This window comes from Lineus longissimus, chromosome 3, assembly GCF_910592395.1.
Source record: "Lineus longissimus chromosome 3, tnLinLong1.2, whole genome shotgun sequence".
NCBI classification, from domain to species: Eukaryota; Metazoa; Nemertea; class Pilidiophora; order Heteronemertea; family Lineidae; genus Lineus; species Lineus longissimus.
Genome location: NC_088310.1, coordinates 1,825,506 through 1,846,893, shown reverse-complemented (window position 1 = coordinate 1,846,893; position 21,388 = coordinate 1,825,506). Strand labels below are relative to the sequence as shown.

At 42.6% G+C, this 21,388-nt stretch overlaps 2 protein-coding genes across 5 annotated transcripts in view; both read left to right on the top strand.

Moving 5' to 3' along the window:
- Positions 1-21,388, top strand: part of LOC135485303 (centrosomal protein of 170 kDa-like) — a 33,754-nt gene that overhangs the window by 8,297 nt on the left and 4,069 nt on the right. The window contains exons 2-15 of one of the 4 annotated variants that reach the window (XM_064767173.1): positions 3,644-3,772; positions 6,441-6,530; positions 9,289-9,369; positions 10,479-10,616; positions 11,023-11,827; positions 12,755-12,838; positions 13,407-13,436; positions 15,016-15,144; positions 15,416-15,681; positions 15,961-16,120; positions 16,208-16,884; positions 17,053-17,179; positions 17,557-19,676; positions 21,063-21,239. In XM_064767173.1, coding sequence (XP_064623243.1) covers positions 3,650-3,772; positions 6,441-6,530; positions 9,289-9,369; positions 10,479-10,616; positions 11,023-11,827; positions 12,755-12,838; positions 13,407-13,436; positions 15,016-15,144; positions 15,416-15,681; positions 15,961-16,120; positions 16,208-16,884; positions 17,053-17,179; positions 17,557-19,676; positions 21,063-21,239 — 5,007 coding nt within the window. In that variant the 5' untranslated portion in view covers positions 3,644-3,649. The remainder of the gene's footprint in view (positions 1-3,643; positions 3,773-6,440; positions 6,531-9,288; positions 9,370-10,478; positions 10,617-11,022; positions 11,828-12,754; positions 12,839-13,406; positions 13,437-15,015; positions 15,145-15,415; positions 15,682-15,960; positions 16,121-16,207; positions 16,885-17,052; positions 17,180-17,556; positions 19,677-21,062; positions 21,240-21,388) is intronic. The other 3 variants (XM_064767175.1, XM_064767174.1, XM_064767176.1) reach the window with 3 other exon arrangements.
- On the top strand, positions 669-3,550 carry LOC135484507 (uncharacterized). The gene is made up of 4 exons (XM_064766049.1): positions 669-1,304; positions 3,064-3,141; positions 3,296-3,356; positions 3,528-3,550. Exons 1-4 carry the CDS (start codon positions 765-767, stop codon positions 3,548-3,550), a joined length of 702 nt encoding a protein of 233 aa, XP_064622119.1. The 5' UTR covers positions 669-764.

Below are 21,388 nucleotides of genomic sequence, written 5' to 3'. Positions count from 1 at the left end.
ATTCCTTGGTATTAAGTCCTTGCACTTCAAAAACAAGGACATGCTGCTACATGTGCTGCCATCATTGTCTGAGGAAATAACTGAGGCATTCATGTTAAGTCTTGCAACAATCCAAGCAAGCTTCCTGAAGCATGTAGATGGCTATCATTTGAAATGTGGATATTGGTGATTTCGTTTGAATTCTTAGTTTTCTTCAGTTCATCAGAATCCCACCAGATGGACACACTATCACTAGATTTTGCAGGATGCGTGTGAAATAGGGATCGTGTGTTGATTTGGTCCAATTACAGGGTAGAGTTTGCTCAGCTGTAAATTTTAAATACTCTCATACCTCGCCAATAGGTGTTACATACCTGCATGGTCTGTTAGCCGTCAGTACTTACATGCAGTATGCCTTGGACTGATGCTGGTGCCTTCCTTTGTTTTAGGCCTAGACCCTTCATTCAATTAAAAGATGATTGTCCCAGCTGAGTGTTAGCTATGTCACCCATTGATTGGACCGGGCCTATTGGCTGTGCAGAGATATAAAAGTATCAGTAATTGCCAGTCAATGGTATTGTAGGTTATGTGAGGTTATGTTCCTGGAAGCGTGGAGTGCTTCACTAACTGTCTAGGATATGTAGCAATTAGTGGTGTCATTACATTTACAGGCCTTTGTTATTCTTGGATGAGTCACAGCTTCCTGGCTTTAGTCTCCCATCAGTTGCTCTCTAGATCTTGTGGCGTACGCAGGGTTCTCCCATTTCTTGGACTGATTCGGGATCATGTCTGTCAGGAGTTCGTTTGGATATCGGACGGAGAAGGTCCTCACGATACACAAGGATAAGTCGATACGCACTGCAGGATTATCAAACATGAAGGACCAGGCGAAACCAGACAAAGCAGACAAGATGGCAGGGAAAGGAATAAAGACGGTTCAGAAGTTGGATACAGTTGTGGGAAAGGATAAGACAAAAAGTACAGAAGGGACGGTTAAGAAAGAAGTCATCGGCAAGATAGGGAAGGTGAAGTTTGTGCGTGGAGAGAGGATGAAACCTGACGTCCAAGAGAGGAAAGGTAGTCTGAGCAATGGACAGCTGAAATCTGTTGGTGCCAAGGATAAGCCTGGCGTGTACCGGTCTGCAAACATGGTGGTGTCCTTGTCGGATAATGCAGTGATTGTGACAATTCCTGACCAAGGAGATGATGATGTTGTGACTTCTACCGATACAGTCACAATGCCAAAACCATCTGGTAAACCAAGATGGTGGCATTTTGCCAACAGCAGGAAAAGGTGGAAAGGAACTTTACTCAAAAAGCTAAAGGTACATGTATGTGCGGGGATAGGAATGGAAGTGCTCAAAAGTGTTTTTTTTGCATGTGTTGTTTGGCTGTTTTGATAAAAGGGGGTTAAGGTGAGTCAAGCTGTCATCGCATCTAACTCATCCTCCAAAGAGTCTGGTCTTCTTCCTCCGCTATACACCAAGTGTTGACAACAAACTTCTTACCTTGGTTTTTTGGTGTGCTTAGTCATTTGCCAGCATTTCATTGCCCACGGGCTGCCAATGCCTGCAGAAGATCTTTGTGTTGGAATCTCCATCAGAATCAGATTTTGTTAAGTTACGCCTTGTTTCCTGTGATTGTCATAATGCCATGGTGACAGCCTCTTGACATTTTTTTGGTCAACATTGATAAAATAGGCCTGCGACTTAACAGAATAGACCCTTCCCGTCCCTCAGACATAGCGCTGTTGAAGAAAAAATGTATAGACAAATGTTGTATTCTTGTAAAAGGATCTCTCTATACACTTCAGAGATCTGAACATGATATTTCATGATCAATATTATTCCCCGACATCTGTTCCCTGTTATGATTATATTCTCCAACAACATGCTGCCTAGAGATGGGCGTGGTCTCTTTTAACACCATTGGTGGTCCACTCCTCCGCAGAAGTATCCTTAGGCTTAGAGCAGATCCATTGCTGAAAAAAACTCGTTTTTGCCAAAGTCTGAAGTAAAAATGTGAAAATTGTTTGATGGACTGATGGTAAAATTGTCACGGCACAGCTGCATCCTTTGGTTAAAATCTATTTGAATTCATCAACAGCAAGGTTTCTCTGTGTTTACCTCGACCAATGGCGACAGTCGCTTACGCCATTTGGGTTGGCTCCTTCCACTCCAGGATAGGAAGTGAGACCAAGAAGAGGCAGACCTTTTATGATTCGAGATAGTCTGTTGAAACGTTCACTTTAAAAGATGCATCATTGATGCAAACTGGCATCAACATTGTTGGTTCCATTCAGAATGCTGTGAATGTTCACCTGGGCAGGTGTAACTCTGAAACGTGATGAAAACCTAAGTTTTTTCATTGATCAGTTGGCGTCTTGGAAAATGAGAGAAAATCTGGGTCAGAATATTTTGAAGACTTATGAACTGGCAAACAGTTTGATGTTTGTAGACCGATGTTATTACAAATTACGCTATTGTTGGGAAATGATAGTATAGTAATTCCAGAGTGAGGTTGTTGAGAGCATTGCCATTTGTCTGTGATAATTCTTGTATTTGTTGCTCTAATTTCTCACAGTAATATGGCATTGAATTACGATTAAGTACAGAGTCGGACAGGATGGAGCTAATTGATATGCGGGTGTTTGTGCTACAATATAGATGTGATATTTATATAGAAAACTTTAAAAGATACATAATTTGTATATTGTATGCCAGGAATTTTCCATCAATCTAGTTACTAGACTAGTAAACCTGAACTTTGTTCAAAAAACTTTTCTGTAATACTGTGCGGAGCGGACCCTTTGCTCAGGCTATGCCCCTGTATGCTCGATATGGCTGCTTACATGTTGTGGGCAGGCCACCAGTAGCACCAAGGAAACCATGTGGTGCCTGGTGGATCGCAATGGCACAGACTCTACCCCGGTATCCAGTTTTCATCTATCTTCTTTCTCTCATTCTAGGGCAGCATGGTGTCCACCAGTAGCACCAAGGAAACCATGTGGTGCCTGGTGGATCACAATGGCACAGAATCCACCCCAGTATCCTGTTTTCACCCCTCTTCTTTCTCTCATTCCAGGGCAGCATGGCGTCCACCAGTAGCACCAAGGAAACCATGTGGTGCCTGGTGGATCACAATGGCTCAGAATCCACCCCAGTATCCTGTTTTCACCCCTCTTCTTTCTCTCATTCTAGGGCAGCATGGCGTCCACCAGTAGCACCAAGGAAACCATGTGGTGCCTGGTGGATCTCAATGGCACAGAATCCACCCCGGTATCCTGTTTTCACCCCTCTTCTTTCTCTCATTCTAGGGCAGCATGGCGTCCACCAGTAGCACCAAGGAAACCATGTGGTGCCTGGTGGATCGCAATGGCACAGAATCCACCCCGGTATCCTGTTTTCACCCCTCTTCTTTCTCTCATTCTAGGGCAGCATGGCGTCCACCAGTAGCACCAAGGAAACCATGTGGTGCCTGGTGGATCACAATGGCACAGAATCCACCCCGGTATCCTGTTTTCACCCCTCTTCTTTCTCTCATTCTAGGGCAGCATGGCGTCCACCAGTAGCACCAAGGAAACCATGTGGTGCCTGGTGGATCACAATGGCACAGAATCCACCCCGGTATCCTGTTTTCACCCCTCTTCTTTCTCTCATTCTAGGGCAGCATGGCGTCCACCAGTAGCACCAAGGAAACCATGTGGTGCCTGGTGGATCGCAATGGCACGCACTACAAACTGCCACAGGCCATGATCTTCCTGGGACGAGAGGAGTGTGACATTGCACTAAAGGTAAGCAGGCATTTCTAAAAGTACAAATCAACCAAGTCTCTGTTAGCAGCTGAGGCTGGGCTGGCTCTTCAAAATGTTGCTAATTTGACGGCGTCTGGCGCATGCTAGGCAGTCAGTCCATTTTTGGTAACAAAATTGGCTGTCCTAGAGAGTTGTGCATAGAGCCCCAGAGCATTGTGGTGAGGGTGGTGCCTTTGGCTAGTATTCCTCTCTAGTCTTCGTTAGGTACCAGGTCTGAAGTGCATGAGCTTGAGTTTGGTCTCTGGCTCGACATTCACAAGCCTATTCTATGAAGGTGTTCCTTGAGGCGGCACAACCCTATTGGAGTCAGTCACCTGTCATGTCGTGTCGTTCCAGTCCAAAATCTTGTGACATCACAAGATATTGCATGGGTGACTTCATGACATCAGCAACCACTTTTAAACTATTATGAAATCATCACAGGTTCTCCACTTCCTGACTACTTGTCATGTTCACAGAAAATGTAGGTTGAAGGCGTGAAAACAAGATCTACAGCCAAACAGAGAGCAGGATATGAGACAGTGTGGACTACAATAAACATGGCCTAAACATTCATCACACTCACAGGAAGCATTTCCTGATATTTTGTCTCATGATGTTGATACATAGAGTTGACAGGACATGAATTCAGTCACCAAATTTCAGATTGAAGATGGCTCTATCACCATCATTAGTAGTTGTGTGTACCAACACTCACAATTGGAATACTATTTGAGATATGAGTAGCTCCCATGCCAACTCTCAGGTTTCTAAAACAATTTGGCAAATAAAACAATACTGCTTGAACACCACACCCTATTCTTTGAGCCTTGAACCGTAATCCGTGATAGAAAACCAAAAAAGAAATATTTTCACATAATGTGTTTCTGTTTATCTTTGGTTACCATGTTGAAAGATGCTGTAAAGCGTTGCTATGGTGATCTGTACACAGATATCCAAAGCAATTACTCCCACATTCCCTACGTGAGCAAGGTGTTGCTGCCATCTATGAATCGCTGGTAGAATTCATTACCTATAGGTTTGCTCAAAAAAAATATTATTTGCCTCAATCTTACTGTGGTATTTTAAAGTCAATGGCAGTGTCAGGTTTGCTCATGTTAGCTGTCTAGACAATTGACTTTAATTTCAGGCAGTCTCAGAGCCTTCTCTGATCCCTTTCACCAGTCCATGACTTGAGGTCATCCGAATCAAGGTATCCAATGTTTTCCTGACCCTAAATTACTCTCGGAGGAATTCTGCACCAAGCCACCATGGTATCTGCAGCGGGGAGAAAAATGTGTATAAAAACATTAGTAATGTTAGCAATCTTGGCAAGCCATCCTTATAGCTAAGAACACTGCGTCATACATGACATATTTCGCTTTCGACTAGCTACAGACTAGACGTGGCTAGGTACTTTCTGGAGAAGCCATTCAGCTTAATGTGTGTATGTCTGCTTTCTCCTGAAGTTTCGAACTTTTCAGGTAAGATTTGGCATTTCAGAGTGGTTGAATGGCTCGTTATAATCCTTTGCCAAGTTGAAGAATTTGACAGAACATTCGTCTGTCTTGTGGAAGTAAAGCTGAATGCCATGTTTATGCGGTAGGTTTGACACAAGACTCATTGATACACTCTTATTCTAGATGGCTGCTATTGGTAGTTATCTTTGATTTGGTTTCAGTTGTGTAACTTACTGACATTGGAGCTGGTCCATCTCCAGTCTGTATGATGTCTTTATAGTATAACCATTGGGAAGTGGAAGGTTCCTTTCAATGATGCAACATCAAAAGCAACTCGACCGCCTTCAGCATCTCAGTCAGAGGGAACATACCAATACAAAAGAGAATCAAGCCACTCTTCTTTCTTCATGTTCTTTGTTTCCCAACAGATTGAATGCTTGGGCTGCAGTTTGATAAAAACTCCAACTCTCACAGCTTAGTTTACCATTAGGGATGCATTTCAACTCAACAATCCTCTGTTAAGTGGCGCGATCCTTGCTTCTCGTGGCTCCAAGCAAGTTTTATCATATTCTCACATAACTCTAGGTACCAGCTGCTGACTGCCTCTATCCGCGCTTGGTACTCTGTCTTCCAACTGGCGGTTCACAGGGTAAACAGATGATTCATCCGAGGCAACTTTCTCCGACTGGTACCTCATCATATTTACCACCCGACATGGATGTTTTCTAATATGTTTTGGGATACCACAAGATGTTGTGGCATGTCGACTGATCTACTTCTGTTGGAGGTTCGGTCTAAAAGGTGGCATTTGAGTTGAGATGTGTGGCTGGTCATGTCGGAATAATCGTGATCTTGTAGCCGAGGATTATCATTAGGATGAGCTGGTGGTGGCCACACTTTATGATGCCAACGTGCGAGAGATGTATCACTTCGGTAAAGTTTCATCCGTCTACTTTTGACATTCATCACTATTCTTGAGAAGGGTCGTCTTCCAGGGCCTTATTGGAGGTGATCTTGTAGCATTTTCTTTTGGATTGTGTCATAGTCAGATAGGTATCTTATTTTGTCTATTTTGCTAGTCTTCACAAGGTAGCACTGTGGTTCACAAAGTATGACTGATGTTCAGAACCTCAAGGATATTGTGTTGAACGACTATTGTCCGCCCAAAGCTACATCACCTTCTAATGAATACCTCCTTGTCTTTCCAGTCCCGGAGTGTTGACAAACGTCATGCAGTGATCAGCTTCGACCATTACGAAAACAAATTCAAAGTCAAGGATCTCAGCAGTTTGAACGGGGTGAGTAGAAAGATTTCAAAATATTCCAATATGTTCCAGTTGCTTGTCAAATGACCGTGGTGTTGGTGGTGCATTTCATTCTAACATGTCTAAAAAGCCCCATGAATTTGGAGGGGCTTATACCTGAGGTAACAACTGATCTTTACATGTTGGCTATGGGTTTGAACCAATGATGTTCTGCTTACCTCCACCCCCTACATTTGATCACACGCCTCTCAATGCTTTCTGTGAATGTCGAGGAGACATCCGTTGTTCAAAACGTCTGGCACCCATCTTCAACTCAAAAACATTGATGTTCAAGTTTTGTATTGATTAGTCAAGTACTTATATTGATGTTTTCAAATTTGTATGTATACTTGGCCAGATGCTGAATTGCACTGCTGCGCAAATACATTGAGACCATACTTTGCTCGTATTTAGAATGGCCATCAGGCTTCAAACAAATTTTGAGTTTGGGTTTGTATGTTTCAGCTGCATTTTCATGCTTTAGCAGTTGTTCCTTTCTTTCAAAGTTCGCATGATGGTGAGGTTCACATTAAGTCCTTGAAAGAGTTGCAAATGTTACATTCAGTGAGAAGTGTTTTTCAAAATCGTCTCTCCTTGATATTTCATCATTCTAGAACTGCGATGGTAAAATTTTGAACAAAATCAAGCTATCCTGATAGAACTCTTTTACATGTGGTATCTTGCAAATGTAGCTGACCATGTGATGTTCAACTGATAGAGGGCATACCATTGATAAGGGTACACGAATGCTGATGTGCTTGTAGCTTGCTTAAAAATCCATTTCTCCTGGACCTGGTGTTGGTCATGTCCAAAGAATGTTGGTTGGTGCATGGTCAGCTGTTACTTGGGTTGTCAGAAGTTCATGTTGTTGGTTGCCCTCGTCTGTCCCCTGCAAGAAGGCATTTGATATAGCATTCCCTTGGCTCTTGTGACTTGGCCAAGTCTTTTAGGTTTAGATTTGTTGTCTCAAATTTTGCCTTTCTAAATTCCTTCCACATCTCTGTTTCTGTGTTGTAATGATGGTTCAAGACCAGTCAGTTTACTCCCTACCTGAGACTGGAGTATCATTGCTATGTTCAGATTCAGTTGTTTGGAAGCAAAACAATTTATGCTGAGATGATGGCTGGGGATGTGCTATGATAACAGATTCCGATGAGAGAGATCTGATAGTTATGCTCAGTCAGACAGTTGCTGAAGTATTCCTGCGAAGATTGTGGAAACCAATTGGTAGAGAAAGAATAATTTTGGATGCTTTCATAAACTTCATACCAGAAGCAATGCAGCCAGTAACAAGGAAAAGTTCTGTTAAAATCTTAATTGAAAATGAGTCATTATTTGCTGAACGATCTGTTCATTACTGGATAGGGTACTTGAGAATTTGAAGGGGTTTGACCTGGAGAAGGATGTCACAGGAAATACTAGGAGAAGAGGACTCTGTAGATCAGGATTTCATGTTCCATTTAGGAAAGAATGTGCTGTGTATGCAGATGTCGGGTGTCTGAATCCAGAATTTGAAACTCTCAAACTCTCTTTGTATTCCTTGTATTCCTCTGATAAACTCTATCTCTTTGTGATAGTGAAATGCAAATAAAAAAGCAAGAAAGTTGAAAGCAGATGGGAAGCTGGTATCTCGTCCGGGATTCGATGACATCACCTGAGTTGTGCAATCTTGAGTCAGATGCTCTTGAGATATTAGCGTCAAGCAGACGTCATATTCTTGAGGTGCAGACGCTAATATTTGATGATGATTCTGAGGTGACTTCTTGCTCCTCTTCATTAGCCAATGTTTGTTTACAAAATGGTTGTCAATAAGTTTGTTCTGAGTCATGTGAGTTCTTCAAGGAGGTGTTCGCTGGTTTGTTAGTTTCGTTGATGATGTAGCAGTTTCATTCTCTGCCGAATATTTGAGATAGTCATGTGCATCTCTGTTTTGTGACTGTGAGCAGGGAGGAATTTGAATGTCTTTTGTTCTTTTGCTGAAAATGCTATGAGTTCAACTTCATATCAATGACTTCAGGCATCAGTCATATTCTCGCCTAATCTGGTTTGGTTGCAGTGAAATCTCTTGTTTATAGCTTCAGGAGAGCAATTTCAAAATTTCAAAATAGTTTGAAGCGTTCATGAATGACTGGACTAAGGGTTTAGCGAGATCAGCGATAACACTTTCCCAGCTTTGGTGTATGATTTTCAAATTTCGGAGTATCTTCCCAGCTATCATGAATAAATGAACAGAGAGCTGCGGTATCGGAGATAAACACTTCTTATTTTGGACACCAGGGTGCCTATTTGGATCGTTCTTTCAGTATCTTGTTTTCGATTCCCAACGGGTGTCCTCTTGTGTGGAAAAAGTGGTTGTGAGCTCAATTAACCATGGTTTTCTACATTCAGGTAGGCAGTTGCTTGTTGGATTGTATGATGAAACATGTTTATAGTTTTTACCGTTGCTTTGTTAACATTGCTTTAGAACTGTTTCTTGATTCTTAGTGAGATAATGGGGTCGAAACAGCTGAGAATGAGAACCTTTTGGCGGTGACGTCAGAAGAGAGAACAGCCTTGAGCGGGTCAGGAAGCAGGTTATTCCCACTGTCTGTTTTCAGGGTAGATATTGGAAATACAGGGACAGGCAGATTCACCTCGATTTCATTGGCCTTGCCCACACCATGCTCTTTGGGCTAGCTCTACCCCGTTTATACTTTGAGTTTGATGTTTATTCACTCACTGTTTCATGTTTTCCTGCTACTACTCTTTGCAGACATTTGTGAATGAGAGCCGTATCCCAGAGCAGGACTATGTCAACCTCGACCACATGGATACCATCAGATTTGGATATGATATCCTTTGCAAGGAGTAGCAAAAAAAAGGAGAATTTCAGTGAATTGTTAACTGCAGTTAACAGTGTTTTGAATAGAAGGTCTACTGTCGAAATACAGCTCTACTTTGCGTTTGTTTTCATCATTGCATCAAATTAACAAATGCATTCAACTATAGATGTGGCAAGAATACTGCAGTGAGCTGTACGAACATACGGTACACGTAGTAATGGATCGATTGATCGCTAATGGCCAAAGATCAGATCATTTCCATCAGGCGTATTTACTTGATAGCTACCTCGATGGTTTCATCGATAGATTGCCTTGCCTCGTTTGAGGAAAACTTAACAAAGGTACGATAGTAGGTATTCCTGGGAAAAGGTGCGATGAGACCAAGGCATGTGCAGCTTATGGCAGATTCTCCATAGTGCTTTGTGCTGGACAAGGTCTTCTAATAAGTGTTTTTACTATCAGTTATACTCGGGCATCCAGTAGCTCTTGAGGAAGACAGCGCTGATCATGAATTAGCGACAACGATGGGGTCAAACTCGGCACAACTCTTAAATACTGACTCCCTGACCATTCCACTAAGTCTACGCTCAATCTGCTCCTTAAAGCTTAACATCAAACATTTCACAATCCTTCATTTAGTTTAACTTATTAGGAGTCAATGTTTGTCAGATGAGGGAATTCGTTTGCACTAACTAACTTTGTGGACAGCCTTTCCCCTTGCCCATTTGCCAGGCCTATGAATACATAGGGCCGTATAAATCATTGGATTTGTAAGACACTCATTGTGTTTATGTTCCGTCTTAATGCACTTGATCAGGCCTAGTACATATAGTACATATAGACATGCCATTGGGTCGAAGGTGTACTGTACACACTTCTTTTACCTTTTACCTTCTTTCATTCAACCTTTAGGTGTATTGAGTGGGTATAGTGTGCCCCAAGGCCTTGGTTTGAATGAATTAAAGTGGTCATTGGTTGTCAGGGATGACCGAGTTGTCTCACATTTTCCTTGAGGATATAAGTTAAGGGATCGTTTATTAGCAATTTCTGCTCCCTGTTTTTCTCGACGAGGAATAATTTTTCAGTTGCTTCAGTATTATTTCCTTGACTGTTGTTACATCCTATGGTATACCGCATCGAGAGGATTGACGAGAGTCCCCAAGTAGAGCGAGTCGAAGACTTGTTGACACAGAAGGATAAGATCCCTGTCTGGGCCAAGAGAGAGGAGACGCATGCACCTGCTATGGCCGAATGTCGGGTAAGGATGAGAAAAAAGGCACCAGTTTAAGCGATGTTTTGTTAAGAAACTGTTTTGGAAGGAGGGAATTGATAAGCCATTGTAATCTCCTGGAACATGAATCCTAACTAAAAGGATTATTATCATAATGTACATATAGGCCAACAATGATTGATTCTTGATCAGCTCAAAACATAGCTGTAGTGTTTACCCTTGTCTCGAGATAATAACGCCTATTGTCAATTGAGATTATATTTGGACTTATTGACAAGTGTTTATTCGACCAATTAGTTGTTGAATGTGGTGTCCGAAAGAGATTTTTGTCTGATACACAACAGAGAGGTAAGCCTGTGTCGGGTGTCTTGTCATGGTTATTATGTCTTCTTTTTTCCAATGAAATATCTAATCGCCATCTGCTTATTTTCAGGGCTGCATGGCTGAGCAGTGCATCAAGCATACATGCAATGCAGACAACAGCCACGAACACATGCATTCCCATGTGGAGCACAACCATCCCCCTGCTGAGCCAGCCTACAGCAATTCACCTGGCAACTACGGCTCGTGGCCGCGATCACGACACATGAAAGACTTGCAGATGAAGCCTGCCGTAGACCGATCATATCATCAGTACACAACGTACCCCGACCAAGAGGAGGTACCACGGAACCCGTCACCATATCAAGATTCGCACAACAACCCGCACACTGCTGCCACATATCATCACCGTTATAATGCTGACCCTGTCTACGCTAACCAACAGATGGGCTTTCTTCCTCACCTTCAACAACAAATCTACCAGAATATTCCAACGACGATTACGATGACGCAATCCCAGCTGCCCCGTCCGAGTGATTATGTAAATTATAACGTCACACGGCTGGAGGAACCGCCACCTAACACTGCATATAGAGAGGTGAATGATCCGCAGTACGCCCAATATCAACGAGACATGAGGGGTGTTGATACAAACAAGCAGCCGTATGCAGCTGATTTGAACCAGCAGACGTTCTCGGACGGGAAGCAGACGTACCCAGCTTACCCAACAGACGACACTGGCAACCGGGCCTACAGCAACGGCTCTGCGTACCCCAAGAGTGTAGACGTCAGAGACCTAAAGGAATTACCTTCAGTACTTCTGCCAGAAAATCAGAGGAAGGGAAGTAATGCGAGTACACCAATGACGCCGGACTCAATCGGAGGTGGGAGGCAGGATCGCAGGAGGAGTATTCCAGGTTAGTATCATCTTGGTAATGAATGGGAGAAGATGACCTCTTTGACCTTTGACGTGCCATTTGAGTGATATCGATTTCAATTACTGACACATATTGTCATTATTTCTGCCTAGTCTCTTTCAATCATCAATTTATTTAGTTTAGTTTACAGCTCGGCTAATACAAGAACTTTTGTCAATACTATGAAGTTCTGCGATATGAATTATGTTACCTTATCAGTAATTCCAAGAGTGTACATCTCATCCACCTATCCCGCTTACATTTGGTTTCTGTGTTTATTTGAAACACATTTGTGTTTATATGGTACCATAGTAGGTGTGCCCTTTGCTTCTACATCAATTCTTTGATCATCAGGTGAATATCATAACCACAACCATCAAAACAGCAGATCTTCATATACAGCATGCTCTGAATGAAACACTATCAGCATGACTCCACACTGCTGTCTTCTCCATTAACTACATGGAGTGTTCTCACTATCTTTGCCACACTGTCATCAAGATTAAGGAAATTTCATCCATCCTTTCAATAGAAAGCATGTCTCAATCACCATTTCAATCAGTTTCTAAGCCATATTTTTGCTTTTGGTTTGGCAAAGAAAGTGCCTTTATAGTAGAGCATGTGTATAATATGGCTATGAGCATGTTGAGCTGTGTAAAGTCTGGATTAATCATCATCCACTTGTATATAAGGCCCACCATACTGTTCTGTTGACCGTGAAGGTATTACATTACTTTCATGGTAATATGTACAACAGTTTGACCTCATGTAAATTTACGTTTGTATAGGCCCTGTCGAACTAATAATAGTTCAGTTTCAGTGTCCCGTTAGATTGACTAATGCTAGCGTTAAGTCCAGTACCATACTTATAAGTGAGATAAATCAACTAACCGTGGATTTCTGTGTGTTATTAACCGTGTTCTACAGACACGTCCACTCAAGATTCCCCGAGAAAAGCATGCAACGACGTCGCTACGGGTAACTCCAAAGATGCTGAACAAACTTTAACTGGTAGGTGTGGGGTTGGTCTGCATGCGTATAGGGGGCGTGCCCTGTAATGCTTGTCCTGTAGCACTTGTTGGAGTGTAGTAGGTGAAGTCAGTGCCTTGTAGTCTTGTCTTTCAATAACTGATGAGGATTTTCTTGAAAATGTGACAAACGTTAGAAATTTTCAGATGACTTGGTCGAATTTTTGAAGGTTTGAGAGCCAAAACCTTTTAATACAGAGTCAATAAAGAAGTAAGAGGTGAGCGATTGAAATATGCTGGCAATCAAACCAACTGTTCAGGAATAACGCTTTTAAGAGAATTCTCATCAGTCGTTGAAGGATGATCACTAGTCTGGTGAAGTGTCCTTGACTTTGAGTCCATGGTGTCTGGTGTCTGAAGGTCATTTGGTGTCATGTCTGTTTTCAATCCTCTATAAAACTGAACACGAAAATCTCATCTTTGATATGACATGTTTGATTGCATGAACTTTTTCAGAGTTTGGGAACAACTATTACACTGATTTCACCTCAGTGTCATTTTACACAATCAAAATGAAGAACTCGTGGTTTTATTTCAAAATCTGTTTTCAGCAGAACGTGACAGAGCTAGGAAGTTGTCAGGTGAATTTACGCTATGTTAATTGTGTTTAGTTGATTTGAAGAAAAAATCAGCCGTCTCTGTTCAGAACAATTCTGCTGACAGTTTGTGACTGGCTTCTGCAGCAAGTCTGAAAAAAATTTAATAACATTGTACATGTAGTTAAAATGAAAAGGTTTCTGTTACTGTGTCAGGGCACATCAATTATGTCGTGGATGGTGGGGTTGCCACACATGTACAGCTCATGTTCAGAGGTAGAAAACCATTGAGTTGGTTTCGAATGCCATGATTGAGCTTCCTTTGCAAATCCGTGTGCCACTCAAGACAAAATTGATGTAACCTTTTCTGCAACCAAGAAGCCTTTGGCTTTGGATGTGTCTGATGTGCTCACTGTGTTCTTTCCTTGTTGATAACTCTTATAGAATGTGCTGACATGGCTCACTGTGTTTCATAGCATAATGAAGAGCACCATGCAGTTGGCCACATTCCTCATGTATGGTTTACTTGTTGTCCTTGATTCCTTCACATAAGCAATCTGTCCATCTGACTCGTGCATGTTTGGTGGTGACGTTCTGCATGTTGCACCCCCTACATAGACCCCTCACTGTCATCCTTGTAGAAACCTCTAACCTCCAGGTTCATTGGTGACTTCTTCATACATGTATATACACTAGAACCCTGGTAACACGACCACTCATGGGACCGCGGTTGAATAGTCACGTTACTGGGGTGGTCGCGTTAGTGAAGTTGAAAATCAGGGGAAAGTTCAAAATTCTGAAAAATTTTCATAGCCAAAATTTTTTTGGGGTTGATGATGTTTCTTCCTTTTGAGCGGAAAAAAAAAGTGAAAAAAATATTTGGACTCTGAAATTTTTTCATCCTTCAGAGTTGAATTTTTCAAAATTTCTGAAAAATTCTGAAAAATAATCCATGACATGACACTGACTGGGCAGTTGCTAGAATCAAGTATGTCATCTGTGCGACCTTATCTTGGTAACTTATACATTCCTAAGATCATTGGAACCTCTGTATTATTTCCTTCCCCAATCACTCTTACCTGTAGTACTAATAGTCCTCTGTAGTACATATATGCTACTGTTCATTTCTTGTTCATTGCATTCCTTCTGTCGCACATTTGTGTCTATCCGTTAACAACATAAGCATTGTTTATCTAAACAGGATTGCTTGATAATGATACAGATTAGCTTTCCTTGTAATAATCTGCGTGTTTGTTGAAAAACTTTTTTCCTGTGGCATGTGTGCACTACAATAGTGGAAAATTGACATCTGTGCTTTTATGTAAATACTCCTTGAAATGAACTAGAAATCCTCCCGAAGTTTTGCTGGCAAGGTAAGACTCCTCCTTGCCCCTTAAGTCTGCTGTGGGTGGACATGTCCTCCCTAAAATGGCTGTTGATAATAATGGATTTAGATCAAGGTCTTGCAACATAAAGAGATGTGTTTTATTCAAAGCTTTCTCTCCAGGGGTCTGAGAATGATCTCTTTAAAACACACCATATCTGTTGGTGGGGACGCCTAGCCCTAGGAAGAGATAAGGCCTTTCCTTGTTTTCATCTAATGTCTTTCTACTCTGTGTTTTAGCTGAGGGTGAGGGTTTGGAGACGGTTAAGAAGGGTACGCCTCTGTATGGACAGCCAGCCTGGTGGGGCGAGGATGATGCTGATGATTACAAGTACCCACACACAGCATCGATGAAGGCCAAGTCGCCTGGTAGGTTTAGTATGCAGCACAGGCCTTACTAATAATACTTCATTGGATAGAAGTTCTTTATGCACCGATTCATGTAAATTGCAGAACTGTGTTTTTAAGTTGCTGGGAAAGGACATCAACATGTCCAATGAGAAAAAGTTGCAACCAATGGGGGCTATGAAGTTACACTGAAGAGGGTCTCCTTGAAATGATCCTTGGAGGAAAAAGAAATCACTTGGGCTTGACTTTCTTGCAGAGCTTGCTGTTTATGTTTGCCATGTTATTCCTTCAGACGCTTCAAGTGCTGAGCGACCATCGTCCCTCAAACTTGACGAAACATCTTCATCCAGACCATCAGATAGCGGCATCGAGCAATCAACGGATCGATCAAAGCCTGATGAGCGCAGTATGGCGTTCACGATAGATCTTGATGATGGCGTTGAGGGGTCGGGCAAGAAAGTCGGCATGAATCAGAGCCTGAGTAAATTCATGCCAAGTAAAATTCGGAAGAGTTTCAAGGAGCGTGGGGTGAAGACCCAGAGGAGTAAAGACAAGGGGGTAAGAGTAACTCTGTTAACCTGGCAGGTTCTATTTCTTAGATTGGGGGAAAACCTGTACACCCTCCTGGAGCCAGCCACATGAAAACAGTCTGATATTTTAAAGGCATTGGGATGAAGAAGAGTTCCAGTGAACCGTGTGTTTTGCAGATAATGTGTCACGTAAGTTTACTTGGATAAATTGGATGTTTCTTCAATCTGCAGATAAGAATTGATTGATTAATTGAATTCAACTTTACTGTGACTCAAAACAATGATTCAATGTTACATTTGCTTGCAGTCTGAAGACCCAGAGCAAGAAAGGCTTGAGGATATCTCCGAGTCGAGCAAGTTGGACAAGAAGGGGCTGAAACGAAGTGGTTACCTCTCTGATCAACATTCAACTGCTTCAGAGGAGGAGGCGTCTGCTGTGTGCCGGAGTGAGGCTGCTGCTGCAAAAGGTTTGTTTATAATCAGCTATACCTCTTCAATGTAGCCTAAACATAACGTTTTATTCTTGGCTTATGAATGTTATATTTGTTTTCCAGACAAAAGACTGAAGGTTTCCAAGAGCACAGTGTCAAGCAAGCCACCCAAGTCCTCCCCTAGACAAGCCAAAACCAAACCTCTTGCAAAGTCAAAGTTAAAGCCAGCCAGTGTTAAACCCGTTGAAGCCCCAAAGGTGGTGCCAGTGGCGGCTGAAGTGGCTTCTAATCAAGATGATAAAAGAGTCGAACGGAAGCTAAGTGGAAGCAAACAAGAACTGCCTACAGAGTACTCTCTGTACAAGGAGGCCAAACAGTTTGATCTGGAACAGCAAGAAAACGCCACCAAGTCGAAGAAAACGTCAGGAAAGGTTGTGTCGAAGAAAGCACTTGTTGTTGATGATACAGACAATGTGAGTGAGACAGGGACTTATACTGTTGAGAGTGAAAGTAAGCAGGTTGAAGTGGAACAAGCCAGGTCCGAGATTGATGCCATTTTCGGCGTGGATGGGGAGAAGTTACCTCGTCCTGCGGAGGAGGGTTTGGACGATACGGACGTTAGTGATGAGAATATTCTTGATGATGATATTGGTCGTTTAGAGAGGGAGCGGACAAAGGGTGTTGTTGACGTGGGGGATAGTATGGACGCGATGCTGGGCAGTGCGGTGGATGAGACTTACGATGAGGAGAAGGAGAACTATAAGGTGCCGGTCAACCAGGGCGAAGACGAAAATAAGAAGGTCAGTTGTTGAAATGTTTCTCTTCTCCTAGGTGATTTACATCTGTTGCTTTGGTGTGTTGTCGCCCAGAAATCAACTTCACATGATCATTGTGCATTTCTAGTTTTACATCGGAACATAACTTGATGAAATCTGTTGATGTGCGAGTTTATTTTTCTCCTTTTGCAGCAGTTCGAAGCAGATGGCAGCGAACCCAAGTGGGTGAGGCAGTGGTCAGCGGCAGACGGTCAGAGACCAGCGAGTCCAGTGGTAGATGTCAGTGGCAGGATGGCAACTGTGATAGTTACTGATGCAGGTAAGTTCAACTTTAGGAAAAACCCACTCCCAATTCCTGTCATTGCCAGAATTATCCATTCATGCCTTTTTTTTCTACAAGCTGTTATTGTGATACTTGGGGTTAACACTTCTGAACTAACCTGAGGCATCTTGGTAAATGAACGATTAGTGTGAAGAACTCATTATTTTTTTGCTTGGGGATAATCAGTCAGATATTCATATTCTTCCACCAAGATAAAAGGAGATTCTCATCTATTCAGGGTGGTTGCTATGCTCGCCATTTTTCTCTATTTACAGTTTGTGGAATGTGACAGGTGAAACATATGAAACCATTTTGAAAAACTTGGAGAAATCGCTTCGTTTGCCTGTTTGAATCCTTGCTTGTTCTCTTTCCAGATGGTGGTTCAAAGAAACCAACATCATTAGATGATCTACAGATCGACTCGAGAACATTCACAAGGAAGCCTCGAGGTACGGGCAGGAAATTACCAACAACGCCAGGTGGATCTACGATTCCTGATCCACGATTTGGTGACGTGTCTGAGCCAAGTACACCAATGTTACGAGCAGACGATGCCGGAAAATCAAAACTAGTTACACTAAGTCAATCAGAACCGAACACTCCAAACAGATATACTGCAGAGTGGTTGCAGACTGCTTCATCCAACTTGCTGGCGGCTTCGCGCGTGACTGGTGAAAAACAAGGTGAAAAATCTGCCAAGGAGTCTTTCAACCAGATGTCGTTAGAACAGGCTGCGGCTGGTTGGTCGAGGGAGGTTGAGATACGTTTGGCTCACGATAAAGAAAAAGGACATACGGTGGAATATAAAACTGTCCAAGAGAAAAGCATGACGAATTTATCACGTGATGGTGAACGACGATCGCAGGATCAACAAGTGTATCAGGAGACGGAGTTTCGGCGCCATTTTCCAGAGGCTGCGGGGATTCAGCCTACGGTTTCGCCAGTGTCCCATGGCCCGTCTGCTATTAAGTCCAAGGGACTGCCAGCATTTCGGGCTGTAAAGAGTGATATGAGATTATCGGAACAGTCGAGTTATCAGTCGGAGCCGATTGATGAAGCTTTGAGACTTGACCTTGATGAGGAGTCTGGTCGCAGTTTGGATACAGAAATACTTCTTAAGGATACAAAAGACGTTATGGACATGCTTGAGGCTAGAGTCCAGGCAAAGAGGTCGCCACAGGTTCGGCGGAAAAAGTCCCAGGATTATGATTCTGAAACAGACATGTCCAGTATGACTGGGGCTGTGGATTACAAGGATAGGGCTGCAAACAAACCACAGTTAGGTAAATCTCAGTCGCTGAGTAAAAGTGTGGAACTACCGACGAAGAAACCTTGGCAGCAACTGTCGCCAAAACCCCAGCGCAAAAAGAGCAAGGGGGAGATGTCAGTCAAGGAAAAAGTTCTCCGACATCTTTCTGGTTCACAGAAAATGGCTGACTATAAGAGGGGCAGTTTGCCAGGGAATATTGACCCTTCAAGTATGGCCCAATTTCGTGATGGGGACTCTATTTCTGAGGCGGGGAGTATGATCAGTGGACGTTCTGATACGAGTGAGAAAAGTGATCTTAGTCATACTGCTAGTGTTGGAGGCTTCAGGAGGTCAGGGTCAAAGGGAAAGGGAGCTGTGCCCATGTCAATGACCAGACCAAATCGGGCATTTGCACTCCGTCGTGCTAGGTTGGGAAGTTGTGAAGATCTTGCTTCTCCAAGATCTGAGACAACAGTGACGTCACAGTCTGGCTCTAGCACGAAACGGAGTTCGTCAACTGTGGGGAGTTCCGGAAATGCAGTCAAGAAAAGTGGTGTTGGTGCTAGTACCAAAGATCGGAATAAAGCTCGGCCGACTTCAGCCTCTAGTGCTACTCCGAGAAGTAATGCTAGTCTTGGCACGAAAATTGTGCAAAAAAGTCGTGACAATTCGCGTAGTGATCAAAACTTTGCTAGAAATGATGGTGGTCGCCATAGTTTACGATCGACTCGTAGTAACTCACTACAGGAAAGAGACGGTACTGATCTGAAGGCACTAAAATCAAAACTGAACGCATCGCGCAGTTCAACATCTTTGGTGGTCTCTGGTAAAAGCACAGGATCTGGTTCTGTCAGCCAGCCAAACAGCCGATCAAGCTCTCCAAGGACGTCTGCTGAGAAAACGGCTTGGGAAAGGCGGAAAAAGTATGACCCACGCCGTGCTGTAGCTGAAGCTAAGGCAAAAAAACAAAAAGATTCCAAACTGCCACGCTCGACTTCGTACGAACCCCCGCGGGAAAGTGGGCGCATTAGACGGGATACATACAGTTCATCCAACGAGGATCTGTCGGCAAGTCTCGATAGTATGCGGGAGGACGTCGAGTCTGATGAAGACGCGTCGACTCATTCTGATACGATAGCTAAGGCGAGTAGTGAGCTGGCCAAAGACTTGCATGCTCTGGCCTGTAGTGTGGAGTTCCCAGGTCAAGAAGTCGAGGCCCCCTCTGGTGTCGAGTTTAGAACTGCTGTAAGTAATAGCATGGTCGTTGTGATTTACCTTTTATTTTCTAATCAATTTCATGATGTTGTTATTTGTTGTTGTCAATCATTGGGATTCGTTTTGTTGTATTTTGAACACTTTAAGTGAACACAATTTCAGTAAAGTTGCTATTTTTCCAGGCGTTTTCCATTTATAAGCGCAGGCTTTCGCGTAGTGAGGATGAGCTAGTAGGTCGCCATGTTGTAAGTGACTCTAGGCGACGGATTATACTGTCTTTAATCTATGGGCAATGTTTGAAAGAAGAGTTATAGGTTCTAAAAGACATAGTTATGAGTAGAAACTTGAATCTGAAGCATGGGCATCTGAGGAGCTTAACCTGATTTTTGGCGTATCCTTCTTCCACTTGAATCTTGAACGTTATATTGGATCATATCACAGCATTTGGTTTGTCACCTGGCTATTAAAACTATGCCTTTTAGCAACTGAAGCTATAACAGAGAGAAAATGATTCTTTCAAATAACCTGTAATGCTATAGCATCTAATACACTGGCAGTAACTTATAATGCTATCACTTTAACTGGCAAAAGGTGGTTGACTTTTATCATTATATAAACTCTATAAACATTATCAATCAAGTCTCTCTGAGAAGGTGGCAGGAAAATAAACAGTGACAGAAGGTAAACCAGCAGCATCATACTCGAGTGTCAACTGACTTTTATTAACCTTACTAATAATGTGGGCATGATCATAAATATTTCAGAGATACACAACAAGTTAAAAATGTTCTGGCATATTGAAAGCCCATATTTATCTGCCTGCAGTGTGTTCAGTATTGATGATATTTGTTACCTTTATTGCTCATTATTTTGTCGTTTATTTGTTACCTCATTTAATCTGATTGTTCATTTGTTGTCAATTAGTTGTTACTCACAAATTGTCACCAATGTTCTGATTCTTTGGGAAAACTACACAGCAAGTGTACTCACACACATTGATTGTCCTTTATCTCTCCTTGATTTGTTAAAAGTCAGTTCAGTTGACTCAAAATTGGTAGAAAAACAAATAAAACAAGACATGGAAGTGGGAAACCTGGTTTTAGAATGGAACATTGGTGGCCCTGTTAGTGCTGTTCTTTCTTTAGTTGTTCATTCTTTGGATTCAGATCACTCAATGTTATCATGTATCAGTTCATATTTTGGTGTGTTATGCAGAAAGATTCGCTTTGTGTAACTGTGACTGTAAATGGTCTTCAGTTTGACCCCGGGCATTATTCTACTGTAGCAAGAACATTTTATTGAATAGAACCATGTATGTTTTGCCCCAAACTGTGGACTGATACCAGTGACACTTGAGAGTGATCTTGTCCTCAGAGAATGCACGCTGCATGTTCTGTCTGCTTTATGTGCTTTCAGGACTTGATAGACAGCATGTTTCAAACTAGCACCTTTAAGTCCGCATTTAAAGCACCATTGTCGCACTCGCCTGCCTCCACTGCGGCAAGCACGACACCGACCGCCATTGGCAGATCACAGCGTAGTCGAACAATCAGGAGTGCGCCACCGTCTAGCCGTAGTAGTCAGGAGAACAAGGTGACTAAATCACGTGACTACAAAGTATAGTTTCTAGTTATTCGCTGTGGCTAAATTCTAGGGTAGAAGGTTTGCAATGATGGGAGAATAACTTTCCATTGCGTGATCGGTATTTAAGTAGTGGTAGGTTAATATTGGGTCATTGGTGC